The sequence below is a fragment of the Hippocampus guttulatus genome, chromosome 1 (assembly GCF_054856545.1).
Source record: "Hippocampus guttulatus isolate MCC_2025c chromosome 1, RoL_Hgut_1.0, whole genome shotgun sequence".
Taxonomy (NCBI): domain Eukaryota; kingdom Metazoa; phylum Chordata; class Actinopteri; order Syngnathiformes; family Syngnathidae; genus Hippocampus; species Hippocampus guttulatus.
In genome coordinates this window covers 10,195,085-10,211,815 of record NC_141261.1, presented here as the reverse complement: position 1 = coordinate 10,211,815, position 16,731 = coordinate 10,195,085, and the positions used below count along the sequence as shown (strand labels likewise).

The 16,731-nt window shown below is 42.0% G+C and overlaps 1 protein-coding gene across 5 annotated transcripts in view; it reads right to left on the bottom strand.

Annotated features, from left to right (window-relative positions):
* The window catches only part of arhgap4b (Rho GTPase activating protein 4b), a 34,478-nt gene that overhangs the window by 16,964 nt on the left and 783 nt on the right, over positions 1-16,731 (bottom strand). For 4 of the 5 annotated variants that reach the window (XM_086108697.1, XM_086108678.1, XM_086108659.1 and 1 more), the window contains exons 2-10: positions 6,948-7,271; positions 3,838-4,009; positions 3,589-3,751; positions 3,150-3,212; positions 2,863-3,036; positions 1,694-1,822; positions 1,318-1,539; positions 1,143-1,244; positions 159-344 (exon numbers count right to left, since the gene is read on the bottom strand). In XM_086108697.1, coding sequence (XP_085964823.1) covers positions 159-344; positions 1,143-1,244; positions 1,318-1,539; positions 1,694-1,822; positions 2,863-3,036; positions 3,150-3,212; positions 3,589-3,751; positions 3,838-4,009; positions 6,948-7,017 — 1,281 coding nt within the window. In that variant the 5' untranslated portion in view covers positions 7,018-7,271. Of the gene's footprint in view, positions 1-158; positions 345-1,142; positions 1,245-1,317; positions 1,540-1,693; positions 1,823-2,862; positions 3,037-3,149; positions 3,213-3,588; positions 3,752-3,837; positions 4,010-6,947; positions 7,272-8,501; positions 8,809-16,731 lie in introns of those variants that run through there. The other variant, XM_086108669.1, reaches the window with a different exon arrangement.

The following is a 16,731-nucleotide window of genomic DNA, read 5'->3' as shown; positions in this document are numbered from 1 at the left end:
TATATATTTTTTTTTAAACAAGTTGTGCAGGTTGATGATGCAAAATGTAATCATTTTGTCCGGTAAAATGTGAACAGTGATATCCTGCATAGAACTGTTGTTCTTTCACATCACTTCTGACATTATAGGAGTTTGTACATAGTATACATAGAACTCACTGTAAAATAGTAGGTCTCCGTCTCCTGCTGATTTGCTCGACGCTTGGCGAGGGTAAGTTTGGGGGCGGAGCCTGCTCCAGCGGCGTCGTGTAATAGGCTGCTGGGCACGTCGGGGGCGGCGTTGCAGTCGCTGTCACACATGGAGTCCAGCAGGGCTGTGAGTGTCGCTTTGAGGGTTTTACTGACCTGAGATAAGGCCAGATACAGATCATCAGGAAACAGTTTTTCACTTTCTTACCATACAGTGGAGACAAATATAAGTATTAGCTGTCATCAGTTGACTTTAGCTTCAGTAAGCTAACTTTAGCGTTCCTTAACTAACTCCAAATACAGAATACAGTATATTCTACTATCTTTGGTCTTGGCAATTATTTCCCTTCGCGATTGTTGAAAACAAGCATAAAACAGTGATGCATCATTTTAGATATGCGATGAGCATGCCATTTTGTGAGTCTGCTGGACGAGACGGCTGCAATTTGTTAAACCTACCGTTGCTCTGCTGTTGATTATAAAACTATGGAAAAAGGCAGAATCAACCTTTTGGGGTATATGTAGAGTTTAAACTATTATCACGGGCAGTTTATCTGTATCAGGGATGGGCAACGGGTTGTCCACAGGCTGCATGCAATACCTCAGAAAATGATGTATAATACATTCAATGAAAAAAAAAAATCTTTGTGATTTGGAGTTGTTTTGTTTGCCTTGGATCTTTTATACATGTTTTGAAAAATGTATTATCATAAATTAAATACAATAATTATGATGTATTTTGCATGCATTTTGTCATTATTAAAAATCCTGTTTTTGTCATGCATCTGGTTAGCAAGTCCGTGGTAGTGCTAAATGGTGGCCCTCTCCTCCCCATCATTTAAGTTGCCCATGCCTGATTTACATTTTATTCGGGGGGGCGGGGTCCATTCTTGGTGAATTTTTGCTGATCGTGTTTGGGTTTGGTTTTTAATGCTATGCTGAAGGTCATCTTACCTCCTCTGTCTCCAGAGTGACAGCAGCTAGCCGAGACTGAAGTTGTTGAAATCTAGTCTCCATCTCGTATCTAACCTGACTCTCCGCGCTCACCTCACATACCTGGAATACAAATCATCAACCAAATAGAGCCACATTCGGGTTTCATCACGATTCTACAGAAACCCCGTTATACCTGGTCACCCTCATGTGGATGGTAGTTAAACCTAAACGGAAGGCAGAAGGCGGAATCATGCTGCTGCAGCAGGGCATCTCTGTCTCCGCCCTGGTCCAGCGACGTTACTGCGGCCTCCAGCTGCTTGAGCCCTGCCTCCTCCGTCTTTTGGATGTGCCACCGACTAGCCAGGTAGCACTTCATTACCCTCTCCACAGACGGATGGAAACCCAGGTCGCAACACTGCCCGGGGGGGGGGGGGGGGGGGGGGGGGGGGGTGACACAAAATAATAGTGTCATTTTTTTTCTCTGGGAAATTTAAAATGGAAAGAAACAAATAACGTCCATATCCTGGGTTGAAGGGGATGAAAGAGCTGCTGAAATGTTTCTTTCTTACGTCAATGAGAGTGCTGACATCCTGCAGGTAGTACTTGTTCATGGCCGCATTGGCAGCAGCGAGATTGAGCAGGTAGTCGTTTCGAGCTTTAGTGCACTTGAGCTGGGTCTCCTGCACTCGGCCATGCCTCTGCATACACACACAACAGCTCTGTCCAATCACACTTATAGGCCTGTAGAATGCTGACATGTATCTGTCCACTCACGTACACTGCACAAATCCAAAGATGGCTTTCCATTCATATCGACACGTACGATGAACACATGACTGTCCGTTCAGTCGCACACATAAGATTTAGTAAACATGTAAGTCCATTCACAAACACACACACGGGGCTCGATATTTGAAGACGTTGAACCTGAGTACAAGCAACAAAGCTGGGATATTTTTATTTTCATCCCGGTGAAAACCTTGTTTTGCCTGTTTGAGGATTTGGCAGACCACTCCGCGCTTTGGTGGGTGTTTTGGCATACCAAGGGTGTTTTCTGTGACGTGCAAGTCTTACAATCTGGTGGTTGGAATTAGACTAAACTTTACACTCAAAGGAATCACATCTACCTTTTGACGCATGTAGTCAAACACCCGATTTGGTGAATTTGATCACAGCACAACTATAGGGGTGTTTGGTGGAGGGCTCAAACAATCGCTGTGGCAGGGAGGGCAGTTGCCAAGTGCCCACTTCCCAGATCATCCGTCCGTGTAGGTCTGCTTTCAGGTCTTTATGAACATACTGTACTTGATGCACTTCGACCCACAGCATGGACTCCAGAAAACCAATTCCTTCTTCAACCACCTCAAGGACTGCGCCTCCCGCGCACAAGCTGGAAAGGAATTGAGAGAAGCCGCTTCGACTGGTGGTGAATCCAGATGACTATGTTCACACCCACAACGGCGCAAATGCCTATTTTTAATTGCATCAAGCCGCATGCGTCTGCAAAAATACCGAAAGCCAGTCAAGCTCTATGACCGTGCCTTGCACTGTAATTGCACTGGGCACGAAAATATTGTCCACCATCTCAACTTCTTTTCCGTCCATTTAGATACAAACACAACACACATCAGGTCAATATCAGTCCATTCATGTAAACACATCACATAAACATTCCCTTCACTTCAACAGAAAATGTCAACATTATTATGTCATTCTGAGGGGAACGCATGTGATTTACCTTCTCCATTAATCTCTCCATCTTCTTGACGGAGCTGCGCCTCTGCCCTCCTGATTGGCCGATGCCGAGCTCAGCAGACTTGCCAGTGTGTCGCTCTTCCAATCGCTCAGCCTCCTTCAGTTTGCCCTCAGCTATCAGGCAGTCAGTGTGGTACTGATTGTATGTCTTCAAAGCCTTCATCGGCATGAGCCGTGTAACACGCAGTGCACATGATCAGTGTCAGTTTCCTCTGCATATGACATTATTTTGCATTGTTAATATGCAGAACATCAATATAGTTTGCTCACCGTCTGCAGCTCAGTAGTGACTTTAAGCAACTCATCCTGCATCTGGATTCCAACCTCTTTGCTCTGTTGGCAGAAAGATCATCAATTGTAATCGATATATAGTAGACACATTGTTAAAGGAGCTAAGTTGAACATTTCCTCGGTATGAGTGCTTCTACGAAGAAGTCTGAATCTTCAAAAGTCGCCCATATCACCAGAAAAAGTGATAAAATGGCAGCCTGTCGCATTTTTGAAAACGAGTCGCTACAATTGGCCACAACCACAACGCATTGCACTCAACATGCTATTCACGGTCATTGAAATTTGCAGGGCAAATCAAGATGTGAAATGTTATCATGATTTATCCGTACACTGTAAACTGTTTCATTTCTACTTGGAAGATTTTAATCTAAAACTAAAAAAAATAAAAAATCTGCAAGCATTTCTGTGTCCCACTCACCCGTTTGTGGAGCCGGTGTGTGTCCTCGGTACTGTGCGCTAACCGCTGCGTAAGTGCGTTGCAGCAGGTGTCACCCAACGTTGAGTGCTCACGACTTTCCAAACGAGTCTGAGTCAGCAAAACAGACCAGACTTGACACACTGACTGACCCCACTGCTCCTTCCTGCAGAGGAGGAGATCATCCTGACTCACAGCGAACGGCTTATTACTGATTATGCATTCATGTGAAATGAGATGTCAGTTCCTCACTTCTTGGTCTTGTGTGTGAACCTCTCTGTGAGTTTATCAAGGGCTCGTGCGTATTCGGCCTCAATGTCGCCGCGTCGGCGGAGAAACTCAGAAAGATCTGAGAGCTGCTGCTGTTTCACCTCTACCTGGGAGTCCAAAATCTTGATCTGGTCAGTCAGTTGTGCTCGCAAGTCTGAGACACAGAGGGAGAAGACACCTGCTGTTATATTTTTAATTAGCACACATTGCATTGGAGTCTAAAAATGCTGGTTGGTGGCTCACATCACTTCTGACGAGAGAAAAAAACAAAAAACAAACAGTCCCTCCTATGTGTTTGAAAGGTAGCAGCATAACGCTCTTAAAATAGGGAGCTTCCTAAAAATGTACCGTAGCCTCTATTAATGATTTCAGTCAACATTTGTCCTCATTTGTGGCATAAGCAATCAAAAGTAATGTAAGCTAAAGTCACGATGTAATAGTTATGTAGTATGTTTGCCCATTTTCAGCGATAAACTACAACTGTTAGCTATTAAGCTGCATTTGAAGCAGTAGGATATCATTTTTTATTTTACAACTTTCATAATAGAAAAAAAATGACTGAATGACACTGGTCAACAAATTTTTCGCAATGAGGCTGATTTGATAAAAACATAAACACTGTGTAGTTTCTCCCTTTTATCAATAAAAATGGCTTGCATGAAAGTGAACTCATCCAATTTGGTATTTTAATCATTCCCTGATGAGAAGGTAATACATGGTTACAATTTGTGTCTGACTCCGTTTCATGCAGCAATTACTTCCACTCAGGTAACTCATTATAACCCCAAATAACATTGAAATACACACACGCTGGTGACTGAACTCAGCATGGCCCAGTGCTGCGCATGAGCTTTGAGGCCAATAAAGTCATCATTGTCTCATATCAAAAGTGTCTGTGCATCACTCTTCATCTCTCGCTTTCCCAGCCTTCTCATCCCCCACCCCTTCTTTTCCCTTCTTCCCTTCATTTTGGGCGCACACAGCCCAGGGGCTGACTAGATGTGAGGAGACAGCGTGGCTAATAACGACTATAAATACATTCGTGTAGTACAGTACAGAGCCGACGAACCTCGGTATGCACTCTTCCAAAACCTCGCATGTAACCTTACGCATGCATGCACGCACATACAGTATATGGATACACACGATTAGCTGCAATGTGTGTGCTGTCAGAATTGAATCATGGTTTGGCTTCCACTGAAAGATTCCTCGCAAGGCTGAGGGGTTATTCCAATGGAGATCTTTTGACATGGCTCATCGGGGGCTTCAACACCAGTGTTCCCCAACCACAAGTCCACGTGTAATGTGGTAAAAAAAATCTCTATCTATCGATCTATAAATATATAATATATATATATATGCGTATTACCGGTTTCCTCCCACATTCCAAAAACATGCATGGCAGGCTGATTGGACGCTCTAAATTGTCCCTAGGTGTGAGTGTGGGCGTGGATGGTTGTTCGTCTCTGTGTGCCCTGCGATTGGCTGGCAACTGATTCAGGGTGTCCCCCGCCTACTGCCCGGAGACGGCTGGGATAGGCTCCAGCACCCCCCGCGACCCTAGTGAGGATTAAGCGGTTCGGAAAATGGATGGAGAGATATATATATATATATATATATATATATATATATATTTATAGGCGCCCGGTAGTCCAGTGGTTAGCACGCCGACTTCACAGTACAGAGGTACCGGGTTCAATCCCAGCTCCGGCCTCCCTGTGTGGAGTTTGCATGTTCTTCCCGGGCCTGCGTGGGTTTTCTCCGGGTACTACGGTTTCCTCCCACATTCCAGGTGTGAGTGTGAGCGCGCTTGGTTGTTCGTCTCTGTGTGCCCTGCGATTGGCTGGCAACCGGTACCCGGTACCCGGAGAAAACCCACTCAGGGACTTGGAGAACATGCAAACTCCACACAGGAAGGCGGAAGCCGGAATGGAACCCACAACGGTCTGGCCAAGTCCATTACAAGACCTTAACCCAATAATGCATGCATTTCACCTCCTGAATAGAACATGAAATTCCCCAAAACAAACAAAAGCGGAAATAGGCCAGCCCTAAAGGCCTGGAAATGCATTTTGAATGAAGAAAGCAACAGTCTGGTGAAGTCATTCGGTCGCAGACCTGATGCAAGTTTTTCAAGTAACCATTTTACCACCAAATATTAAATGGTATTCACTTTTTTTGGGACACTATTCACTGTTCCCACCGAGTTAGGTTAATCAAAGACTCTCAATTGTTTGTAGGTGTGACGTAAATGTGGGTGCAAATGGTCGTCTATATGTGCCCGGTGATTGACTGTCAACCGAAAAGCCCAAAAGCTCTCTAGTGACCTCAATCGAGAAAGCGTCATAAAAAATGGATGAATGGCTGTCCTTCAAATTCTGTGTCAGTGTTGTCTATATAAACCCGCAGAGAGGCAGCCACATCCTGTCTTGAAGTGGCAGTCTAGAAACGACTTGTAATTCACAACAGTAGGTAGAGCAACAACACTTGAATCATGAGACAGCCACATGGAAAACGCCCCCCCCCCCCAGTCCAATCATGCAAATGGTTGTGTACAGAGTCAGACATGCTTTTCCGAACATCTTACGTCTTTATTAGGAAAGTGAAAGTATTTTTCAAACAACCTGACCGTCATACTACCAGACCTTTACGCATCAAAATGGGTATTGTAGATTTTTTTTTCATGCACCCTGTAACCTGATAACATGATAAGCTGTCCACTGTATTAACCGCTGTCCCTGAAAGGGTTAATTTTCATAGTCTGTACTTAAATGAGAGTACTGTTGTCAACTCTGTGTCTCAGGAAGTGTCAATCCAAATATGAGTATTATTGATTTCATAGAGGAAGATGACAGGCAGTGGCTGTCTATTAGAAATGCAATATAGATGTCATTAGATTTTGATTTTGTGCTCTCCCACGATACGAGTAATTACCATTAACTGGGAATTAAAATGTCACTTAAAATCAAGAAATTATGCAACACAGACGGTAATATTGTAAACACATGTATATACAAATGCAAGTAAGACGAGAAGTGTCTGATCTGTGCATATGACACAACACAAGTTTGTACACATGCCAGGCGACTCACCTTTCATCTGAGATTCATATTCGGCCAGACTACCCTTCTCCCTCCTCAGTTTTCCATGTGATGTCATCATCTTTGCCACCAACTTGATGCTTGACGGTTTTCTCCTCTTCCTCCCAAACCTGGTGTGTTCCTTTCACGTCCCAGTTGACTCTCTGTTATCCTTCCAACTTTATCTCCTGTAGTCTGTGATCTTCCACTTCTCACACCTTGATTGACCTAGTGCCTCATGCAGGACAGCGGCATTGGCGTCAATCGGCCGCACTCGCCACGGACGTCAGGCCAATTCGTTGTGTCTGTGGAATGCCGATCCATTTGCGGATTGTTCTGAACGTGGGATAGTGAGAGGAGAGGATCATGTTTAGAGGATATGCATGGATGGAAGAAGACAGCTGGGAGAAAGAGAGGCAGATTTATGGTGAGCGCAATGGGAAAATGAGAGAGCGGACAAATGAGGCCAGGGTGAGAGCAAAAGGGATAGTGACACCGGAGAAGGGAGATTTAGTAGGAGGGACAGTCTGATGGGGGTCACGTCAAAGAATGGACAGTGCTGGAACACTGTGATGAGGAGGTTGATGACGGAGGAGGAATGGAAGGGGAGAGGGGGATGGAAGGATGAGAGGTGATGAGTAACAGCAGTAACGAAGGACATTCAGTGCCTCAAGGATGTCCATGAAGGTAAAAATCACAGAAAACAGAAAATTTGATATGGATGCTGACTCGTTTGTACACTTGAAGATGAATGTGGTATGATGTCATCTGTTTCTTGTGTGTTCACTTTAGGAGGATTATGGACCCAGTAGCGTTCTACGTCATCAAAAGCTGTGCGCGCATTATTGGCTTAAAACAACGTGCGGCTGTGAAGATTTGTATTTTCCTTTTTTTCCCCCCAGTGGAGTTGTAATAAGTTTTGAATAGTTTCAAACAATATCATCATGTTTTGCTAGTGTGTGTATGAATCAGAGAGGAAAGGCGTTAAAAATTTCTCAATTCCAAGAGGAAACAGGCCAAATCACAAACACCGGAGGAGCCCCACTGGCTGCAAGCTATTTCACGCACAGCGGTAGTCATTTCATATCTGGTAAGTTATTGTGGCCTTTTAGTTTAACTTAACCTCTATGTCTTGAAATGGTAAATAGTCAGGAATTGTGGAATAGCGAGTGCGAGCTAGTAAGTGGTACCTAACTCATTCAACGATGAGCTTAGGTGGACACCAGCTCCATGTAATTTAAAATCTTAATTCGTAAACGCATTTTTGTTTGTGACGTTTACCTTGAGCGATGAGCTTCGGTGCACACCAGCTCCATGTAACTTAACTAGCTCAATGTAACTTAAAAAAGATCCGAATTCGTAAGCATGATTGTTTGTGACGTTTACCTGTGCCATTTTTCCATGGGCGTCTGAGAACAACACCTCAACATTTTAATTAAAAGTAGGCCTAAAATGCGGTTCCACTGTCATCGCCGTCACAAAAAACTGCAGTGAATCTCAGTTCCATTTTATATCGTATAACAATCAACAAAACAAATAAGACGACTAGCTGGCTCCGTTACTCACCCTGCTATGCGAGTAGAATAAGATTTGAGGAGGTAGTTCTGCTTTCTGTTGACTATACTAACGGGGCTCGCGGTTTTCTCTGTAGTGTGAACACTTGGTTTCGCCACATCTTCCTCTCACTCGGTAATCCCAAAAGGCTCGGAATGTTGCTTTTCAACTGACAATGTTAAATTTTCAACTGCGAGTTTCGCAATACTTTACAGTTAGTCGGCCCGTGTACATAACGAATCGCAGCGTTCTTTCAGCGCCCAAAAAGCGCGAGCCTCCTGATTACGTCATATTTGTTTACAAACCGGAAACAAGTCAATACGTAGTCAAGATGGGAGACATATTTCATACCGTCTTATTCCTACGTAACTCTAAAGGTGTCGCATGTCAACAGGGATGAAATAAAACACCCATATCTGTTTTGAATTCCAAATGTCTTTGGAAATGTATTGAATGGATAGACTGTAAGAATAAATGAATAATAGAAATTAGCATGCTAATTGATCATTTATAACTAAATAAATATATCATGAATAGGAGACGAGTGTTTAGCATTTTTGTCTCACATAGTTGTGTGGGTTTTTTTGGGGTGGGGTGGGGGGGGGGGGTAATGTGGCCTGATTCTTATTGCTCTGTTGTCTTTCATGGTTAAAATTAAGACAATGAAATAAAAAGCAGTTCTTTCTTATTTAACAGCAAGGCACCTGTATGACTTAATCCACTGTCAACTTGCAGGCACCATCAATACTGTACAAAAATGCAATATACAGTGCCACATACGTACAGTACACCTTTTGAAGTTGTAGTAGAATCAACATTTACAAAGTACTTAATAACATGACAAAAACATAAACCATTTAAATAAAATCCACCCCACTTATCAGCGATGTTGATTATCAAATGTATTAATGTGTGCAGATTGTTACAAATGTGTACACTAGAGGCGCTTGGCTTGTTCTCACGAAACAATCGGCGGAAAAAAAGCTGATGTTATTGTGGGCCAGCTAGCTGGCCCTGTTATGTGAATTTGAAATGTGATTGACAGAAGAGACATTCCCATAGTTTTAAAATGAATCATTCTCCACTATTGGCCTCAGGCAGATTAGCTTGGCATGACAGCACATAGAGGTTGAAATCTAATTGGATTTAAAAAAAAAAAAAAAGGAATCTAAAACCCATATAAAATGCTGGAAGTAGTACCCAATGTGAATGTGAAACTTATTAGCTTCGTTTTAGTTTTGCTACTCCTACTGCTCACTTTAAAGCGTGCAACGATTATCTGCATCATCTGCGCAAACGCCATAGTATTGTAATTACCGCACCACTGGCCACTTTATCTTTGCTTGATGACTCTCCGGATTGTTGCACAACTGTCATTTGGTGGTACTACTGCACAAACGCTACCCTTACGTTACACCAAGACTTTCTATACCGATGTGTCGTGCCTTTGATTGTCGTAGTTGCTTGTTACTGCAATACCAGAGTAGCTCACACTACCGGAGACAAATGATTCTGAACTACATGACATGATGGATCAAAAATGGTCATGTCACTTTGGGGGACACCATGTCAGTGCTTCAAACTGAAAATTATTTTATAATCCTACTACCGGTACTCTTTGTCTTAAAATAAACATCAGCTCACCTATCTTTCAGCACTGACGCACAATCATATGACATCTTCTGTGATGAAGCAAGTGGCCTTGTTACAAGCAGATGGACAAACAGACACAATTTCACTTTTTTAAGTCTTGTAGATGTTTTTGCCGTCCTTGTTGACACTTGTGAAGTGACTCGTAACCATGGGAAGTTAAAGCACACATCGCCTAGCAATGCAGTCAATGAGCTGTGAAAACAAAAGAAGGGCTCACAAGTGGTAACTGCCCTGCAAAGTACAGTGCTCACACACACTTTCACCGGAATGTGCTTGTTTGAGTGTTTTGGCACTCAAGGTTTTTCACAAGAGGCGAGGACAGACAACCACCCCTCCTCCCCAAAAGCAACGACTCATCACATCCTGTCTTGACAGGTTTCAGCACACTGCAATGAGTGGCAAAGTCTGCCAGTTTGACGACAAGTTTGATTGTTTCTCATCAGCTGGGGAACATCAATGATTGAACTAGCACAGCTACACTGTGCTTGCCGCATGCAAACACCGTGTCTTGAGTAAAACGTTGACACCTCGCAAAGCGGTAGCAATAGCATTATGATTAAAAAGCTCAATTTCTGTCTCCCAGCCAAAGGGCTACAGAAAGAAATTGAAAGTTAATGGAGAATTACAGTGAACAAATGGAGTGATTTCCCACGGCTGGGAATTGTGAGGACATGGAGACCTTGGAGGAGGCTCACTGGCCTTCATCAGTGTGCGACCTTAATCGGCACGGAACAAAGCGCATGTTCAAGATCCGCCTGGGAGGGGTGTAACAATCCTGAGGTGAAACACAAAAGGTCACGAAACAAGAAAATGACTGTTGAAAATATTTGTAGGATTTTGGGCAGATGTTAATGCAAATCTGTGGTACAACATTGATATGTGAATTGTTATTAAAAATAGACAGAATCGTATTTTATGGATTGATCAGGCTATCATCTATGAAACTGGTCTAATTGAATGGGAGTTTAAAAAGTTCATACCAAGGTTATCATCACATGTCCTTTTTTTTTGACATCGTAAGAGTCAAGATGATCCCCAAAGTGACTTTACAGCAGATTAAAGACAAAAAAAAGGAAGCAAATGTGTCTCATACTAATACAAAAGGGATTTCCAGCTATGACTGCGAAGGGGAAAAAAAGTGATGCTTCATCAGATATAAAACAGGATATGTTGTAAAATGAAATGAGCAAGGGGGACATTTTGTTTGATAGTATGGCAGATTGTGAGTGCGCATTTCCTGAGAGACAGACAGACATACACCGAAATGTGAAACCACATTAAACTTGGGCTATGTGAGATGGTAGTCTGTTATTTTGCCATTTTGATGGCAAGTAGAAGCTCAAAGGAACACTGGAACAGAGATGTATCATTAAAGAAAACTATTAAATGCAATACAAACTGGAATTCACCCAACAGTGCCAACATTTTTCACATTTAACTGGTATGAGTTCTATGTTACAATATATGCCAAAAACACAACCTCTTTGAAATTGTAGCAAAATACAGCGGTGCGTAATGTGTAATTCATTCTTGTAACTCAAAACACTCGTATCGTAAATCACACCCCACTCCATTGAAATGGATAGAGGTGCCCATTATTTTGTTTCAGCCCCACTTTGTGCTCTTTTTCGGTGCATAAGTTGTTTTCGGTTAGAGGATGATGTCATGTATGCTTGTGATAAACATTATGTCGTCTGTCTACAAGTGTTGCTTTGTCATTTGTGTTCAAGCAGCCACTGCTTAAAGGGTTACAACACTGCAACTATTGATGCTATTCATTAGACTGTCGATGGCGTTTTGCATTATGTGTTAACATTGACCTATCTGAAATTGCTAAGGAAAGGTTTCTTGGATGTATTCAGTACGCAACGTAAACCCCAACTGGTTGTGGCAATAAATAGCTTGAAGTTGTTGTTGTTGTTGTTGTTTTTTTCCAAGATGGCGCCCGAGTAGGCAGCCTTCAGCAAGTGCTCTTCAAGAGCCTTGCTTTTTTGTTCTTTTTTGGTATTTTTGTCTTTTGTTTTGTCACATGTTGTTTGTTGTTTCATCGTGTGGACCTGATATGGACTGTTTTCAGCGCTTTTTGGCCACGGCATACGTCAAAGGAGAAGTATCTGTGCTTGGTGGTTGCGCCTTCTCGGCAGCACGCCTGTACCAGCACAGATGTTGATTTGGAGGAATGTCGCCGCCATTGACTGTCGGTGCTGGACAGACCTGGGGTGCTTGTGTTTTTTGCGCCTGTAATGGGCAGCATTTTTCACAACCCCGTTTTGTTCAGTGGCTATGTCGGCGCTGTTGGACAGTCGGCGTTGGTGCGGCTGGATGGATGGCTGCTGAAGTTGAGGATGAGGAGAGAGGATGCGTATTTGGAACCGTGAGTCGCCGCTTGGAATTGAAATGGATTTCCATGGGACAGGAGAAGTGAACCAATCTCTTTTTTCGTCAATGGATGCTACAGCTTCTTGTTGACTTTGAAACTTAGCTTGTAGCCGACGTGTGCACATTTTGAGCATGACGTCTCTGATCCACTGGTTAAAGGACACTTTGATTCTCTCCTCTTTCATCTGAAACTGCTTCAAACAACAAAGCGTGTGACGGAAAAGTGGTTAGGACTGCACGACTGTCCGTGTTTTATGTTATGTGTTGTTTATTATTTTACTTTATGTTAACTGTTTTGTGAAGCGCTTTGTTACAGCTGTCGCTGTTGTGAAAGCGCTATATAAATCTGCATGTATTGTATTGTATTGTATTGTATTGTTGTTGTTGTTGTTTTTTAAGACTTTTGAAGTGAGTTGAGTTTGCTGCCACCATCTAGCTTGCGTATCTCAAAATTTTGCTGACAAACCAAAGCAAGAAAATATATATATTTTTAAAAAGTCCAAATCAAAGCGCGCACGCTGAAAAAAATATCACTACAATATTACCAAGCTGTCTTGATTTTAGCTGGTGATCTTACTTTCCCTTGAAAAAACCCCCAAAAAGCATACTCGGCATATTAGTGGTGTCACTGCAGATGTTTGGACGTGCTCGTCTTCCAATTTGAATGTACTGTAATGTAGTACTAAATTCAGTACGTAACAAGTCACTTGACTTCGAATCTTTCCTACAGCTGCGTTGCCTCGAACAGCTGCAAGCTCCCACAAGTTGAAAATAAGTCATAAATAAATCAGCCATCCGTCCATTATCGATACTATTGTTCCGGTTTGGGCTCGTGAGGAACAGGAGCCTCATCTCCGCAGATCAAAGCTGGACTAAACTCTAGACCTGGACCAGTCAATCGTCAAATCGTAATCGAACCCACGCTTCTCGTATGAGAATGAGGCGAGTTTACCATTTCACCATCAGTGACTCATTTGGCAAGTCCTTTTATTATTTCATTAAGTTGATTTTGTTGTTTGTTTTTTTTCCAGGCAGGCACAAACTTGACCAAGTTGCATGCCGTTGTACATTCACTGATGTGTGACCCCCAAATCCTTTTGGCTCACTGGGAGGAGATTCTCAGGGGAGAAATGGTTCATAGCAATAAACTTCTATCACCTGCTTTCTAGGAAGTCTTTAAAGCACCGCTGGGAATATCTTCTAAAGGCTAGCATGCATTCATTGACACTACCTTTTAGCCAGAAATCTGCAAGGGTTCCATGAGTATGTGAGTAGGCTGATTTTGATCAAATAAGACAAAGTTTTACATCCCAATCATTAGTTATTTTTTGACCTTATTAGATATTTATTATAGGTGATATTATCTTTTTTTTTAAGTACCGCCTTGAGAGAAGTTGGGGTGTTTTTGTGTTTGTTATATTTCATAACGATTAACTTCAAAGTGATACCATTAAGACATTAGCTGTGTGGGGAACATCTACTGTGCTAACCACCTTAATCCTTTACTCTTCTTTTCATTTAAATTGTTTTTTAGATTGGCCATTCTCTCGTTCTAAAGATATGTTGTATTATATTTACCAGTGGTTAGTTTCTTTTGTTTGACAGCTACAAATGTTTCAATGTTACTTCAAAGATTGCCTGTTGATTTAAAACGCCCGACCCTGGATTATTTCAATTACTCCCCATTAACTTTAGATTTCAAACTTCTACATATCAAGTTGATTTACTGCTAATTACAGAAAACCCCAAAAGAGCTGCTACAAGTAGGTAGAGCAGCCTCATACTGGCCTTTGTTGTAGAGTAATCGGGCCTCTGAAAAATATGTTATGCGCAGAAGCTTCAACCAAATTCAATATATCACTGACAAAATGAGTTGTGGTCAAACTGAGCCCGCACACTCAAATATTATTTATTCAGAGTCTGCTCCTTCAAAAGGTTTCCAGCCACATTCATTCTTCTTATTTAGTTCTTATTTCTGTCATTGTGATCTTAACGTTTCATGTGTCTCACTGTGCTATTTTAGAAACCCGTTTTGGGACTCTGGTTGAAAACTTTATGCTAAGTCAGGTGCATTTATGTACACTGTTTATTCTTGTGTTGATTAATGCGCACGATCCCAGTGAAATAAATAAATAAATACAAAATAACAAGCAGACACATAAAAACACACGGTGGGGACGACTCTTTTAGGGTTGCAGCGCAGAACGAAACATCCAGCAGTAAACAAAGGACGGCTTGCAGAAAGCAGCGGGTTGACCGTTTTTAATCCAATGGTAGCGATCAACAGCACTGGGTATCAATAGATTTTTGCTTACAAGCTGCCTTTTAGCATTTTGAAAAGCAACTAAATGCAACTGAAGATAACAAAAATCTAAGCCTTTTTTTTGATGCGCAGCTATCAACATTTCTCAGCTTCCCGCTGTGGTTGAGTTTATGTGGAGGATCATTTACGGGTTTTGTTTGCGGAAGGCACAGCTAAAGGCTCTGGTCGAGGCACAATTAAAAACAAACAGTTTGGCTGTGTACAGGGTAGAGAGGCTTACAGGTATGTCTCTGCTGAAAGGACATACCCACAATAATTACAGGACCATTTCCAAAGAATGATTTAGACAGTGAACACATTATTACAAATATGGCTCAAATTGCTTCTCTTACAGGTGTTGCAATTTTGACATGGCAGTTACTAAAGAACTCTTTCCAGCTTTAGGACAATGCATTACCTCCTGCAGGAGTTACCAACTCTGGTCCACGAGGGCTCAGGTTATAATCAGGTTTGTTGGAAGAGGCGTGTCGAATCAATGCAAAACTTATCTTTTTCACCAAATGGTACAGTCCAGGTCAGTTTATCTCAGGATTTAACGTACATTGAATTCCAATCAGGGTTCCGTGGCACCCAGTGTGCCGTGAGAGTGCAAAATGGTTGCTGTGGAAAATTTTGCAACTTCACTTAATTTGCCCCAAAATCTTGTACCAGTAGTTAAAAATATATTTTTAGCCATCTACGTATATCAGCAATGTACAGCGACAGGCAGATCAATGTAATTCACGTCCTTTCAATGGCAGAAGGTACAATAAAATTTTACAACCACTTGTTTTGCCTTTCATACAAGAGAATAAGTCATGGTTTCCTGCGAGTATATCAACTTTATTTTTGAGTAAACAGTCATTTGAGACAAGTTCATCATAAATTTAGTTTGATATTCATTTGGGACATTTTCATTTGTGTGCCATGAGATTTTTTTCTCATGTAAAATGGACACCCTGGCTCAATAAATGTTGGCAAACATTTTTTGGATTTTCTGAATCGCTTATCCCCATTAGGATCGCCGGCGTGCTGGGACCCATTGACCGAGTAAACAGTATGACAGGAAAAAAATGTATGTCTTTCTTCTGCTTCATTTTAGCAACATCACCGCTAGTATTGCTAGAAACAATGTGAAATCCCATTGATATGCTAAAAGGAAATTTGCATTTATTTCCGGCAGTGATATTCCCTTGAATAACGAATATTCACACACAAACGCTGGAGAAACATACACGCAGAAGGAGAAACATACATAATTAACAATACAAATTGTTCCCAATCTGTTGAAAAATAAATAATAACAAAAGAGCTGAAAGCACAACTTTCTTTTTCCACTCTTCTTATCACAGTGTGTGTACTCCATGCATAACCGTCACAAAATAAAACAGAACAATGCGATATGATCAAATAAATACGATTTGAAACTGGGCAAGGATGTTAAGGCGTGGTTGCAGTAGAATGAAAATGCAAGAGGCTTGACTTGGACATGATATTTACGAGATTATTTTGAAAGAGTGTTTAAAGGATAAAGTCTTCGACATGCTGAACAGGGTGAACATGCATGAGAGTATCGTCTCGGTTTTGAGTTGTTGAGCTCTCGTAGTTGAATAAATACCAAGTTTCAAAATCAATGAATAATTTTTTTTATTAATCGTGATTTCAATATCAATGAACATTTCTTGCCCTACTGTTGGGAACAGTGTACTTCCCAAACACAGTCAAGGTGCCCTTTGGGCACCCAAGTGCGACACATCTGCTTCCCCATGAATATGGGTGGCAATGGTTCATTTTGTCAGAACTTGGCTTTGGACTGGATGCTAATGGGTTGGAGACCCACAGTGCACAAACAAATGGAAATTGGCAATCGTTGGGGTTGCACTTCCCGGGCATTGTCGAAACCCCCTT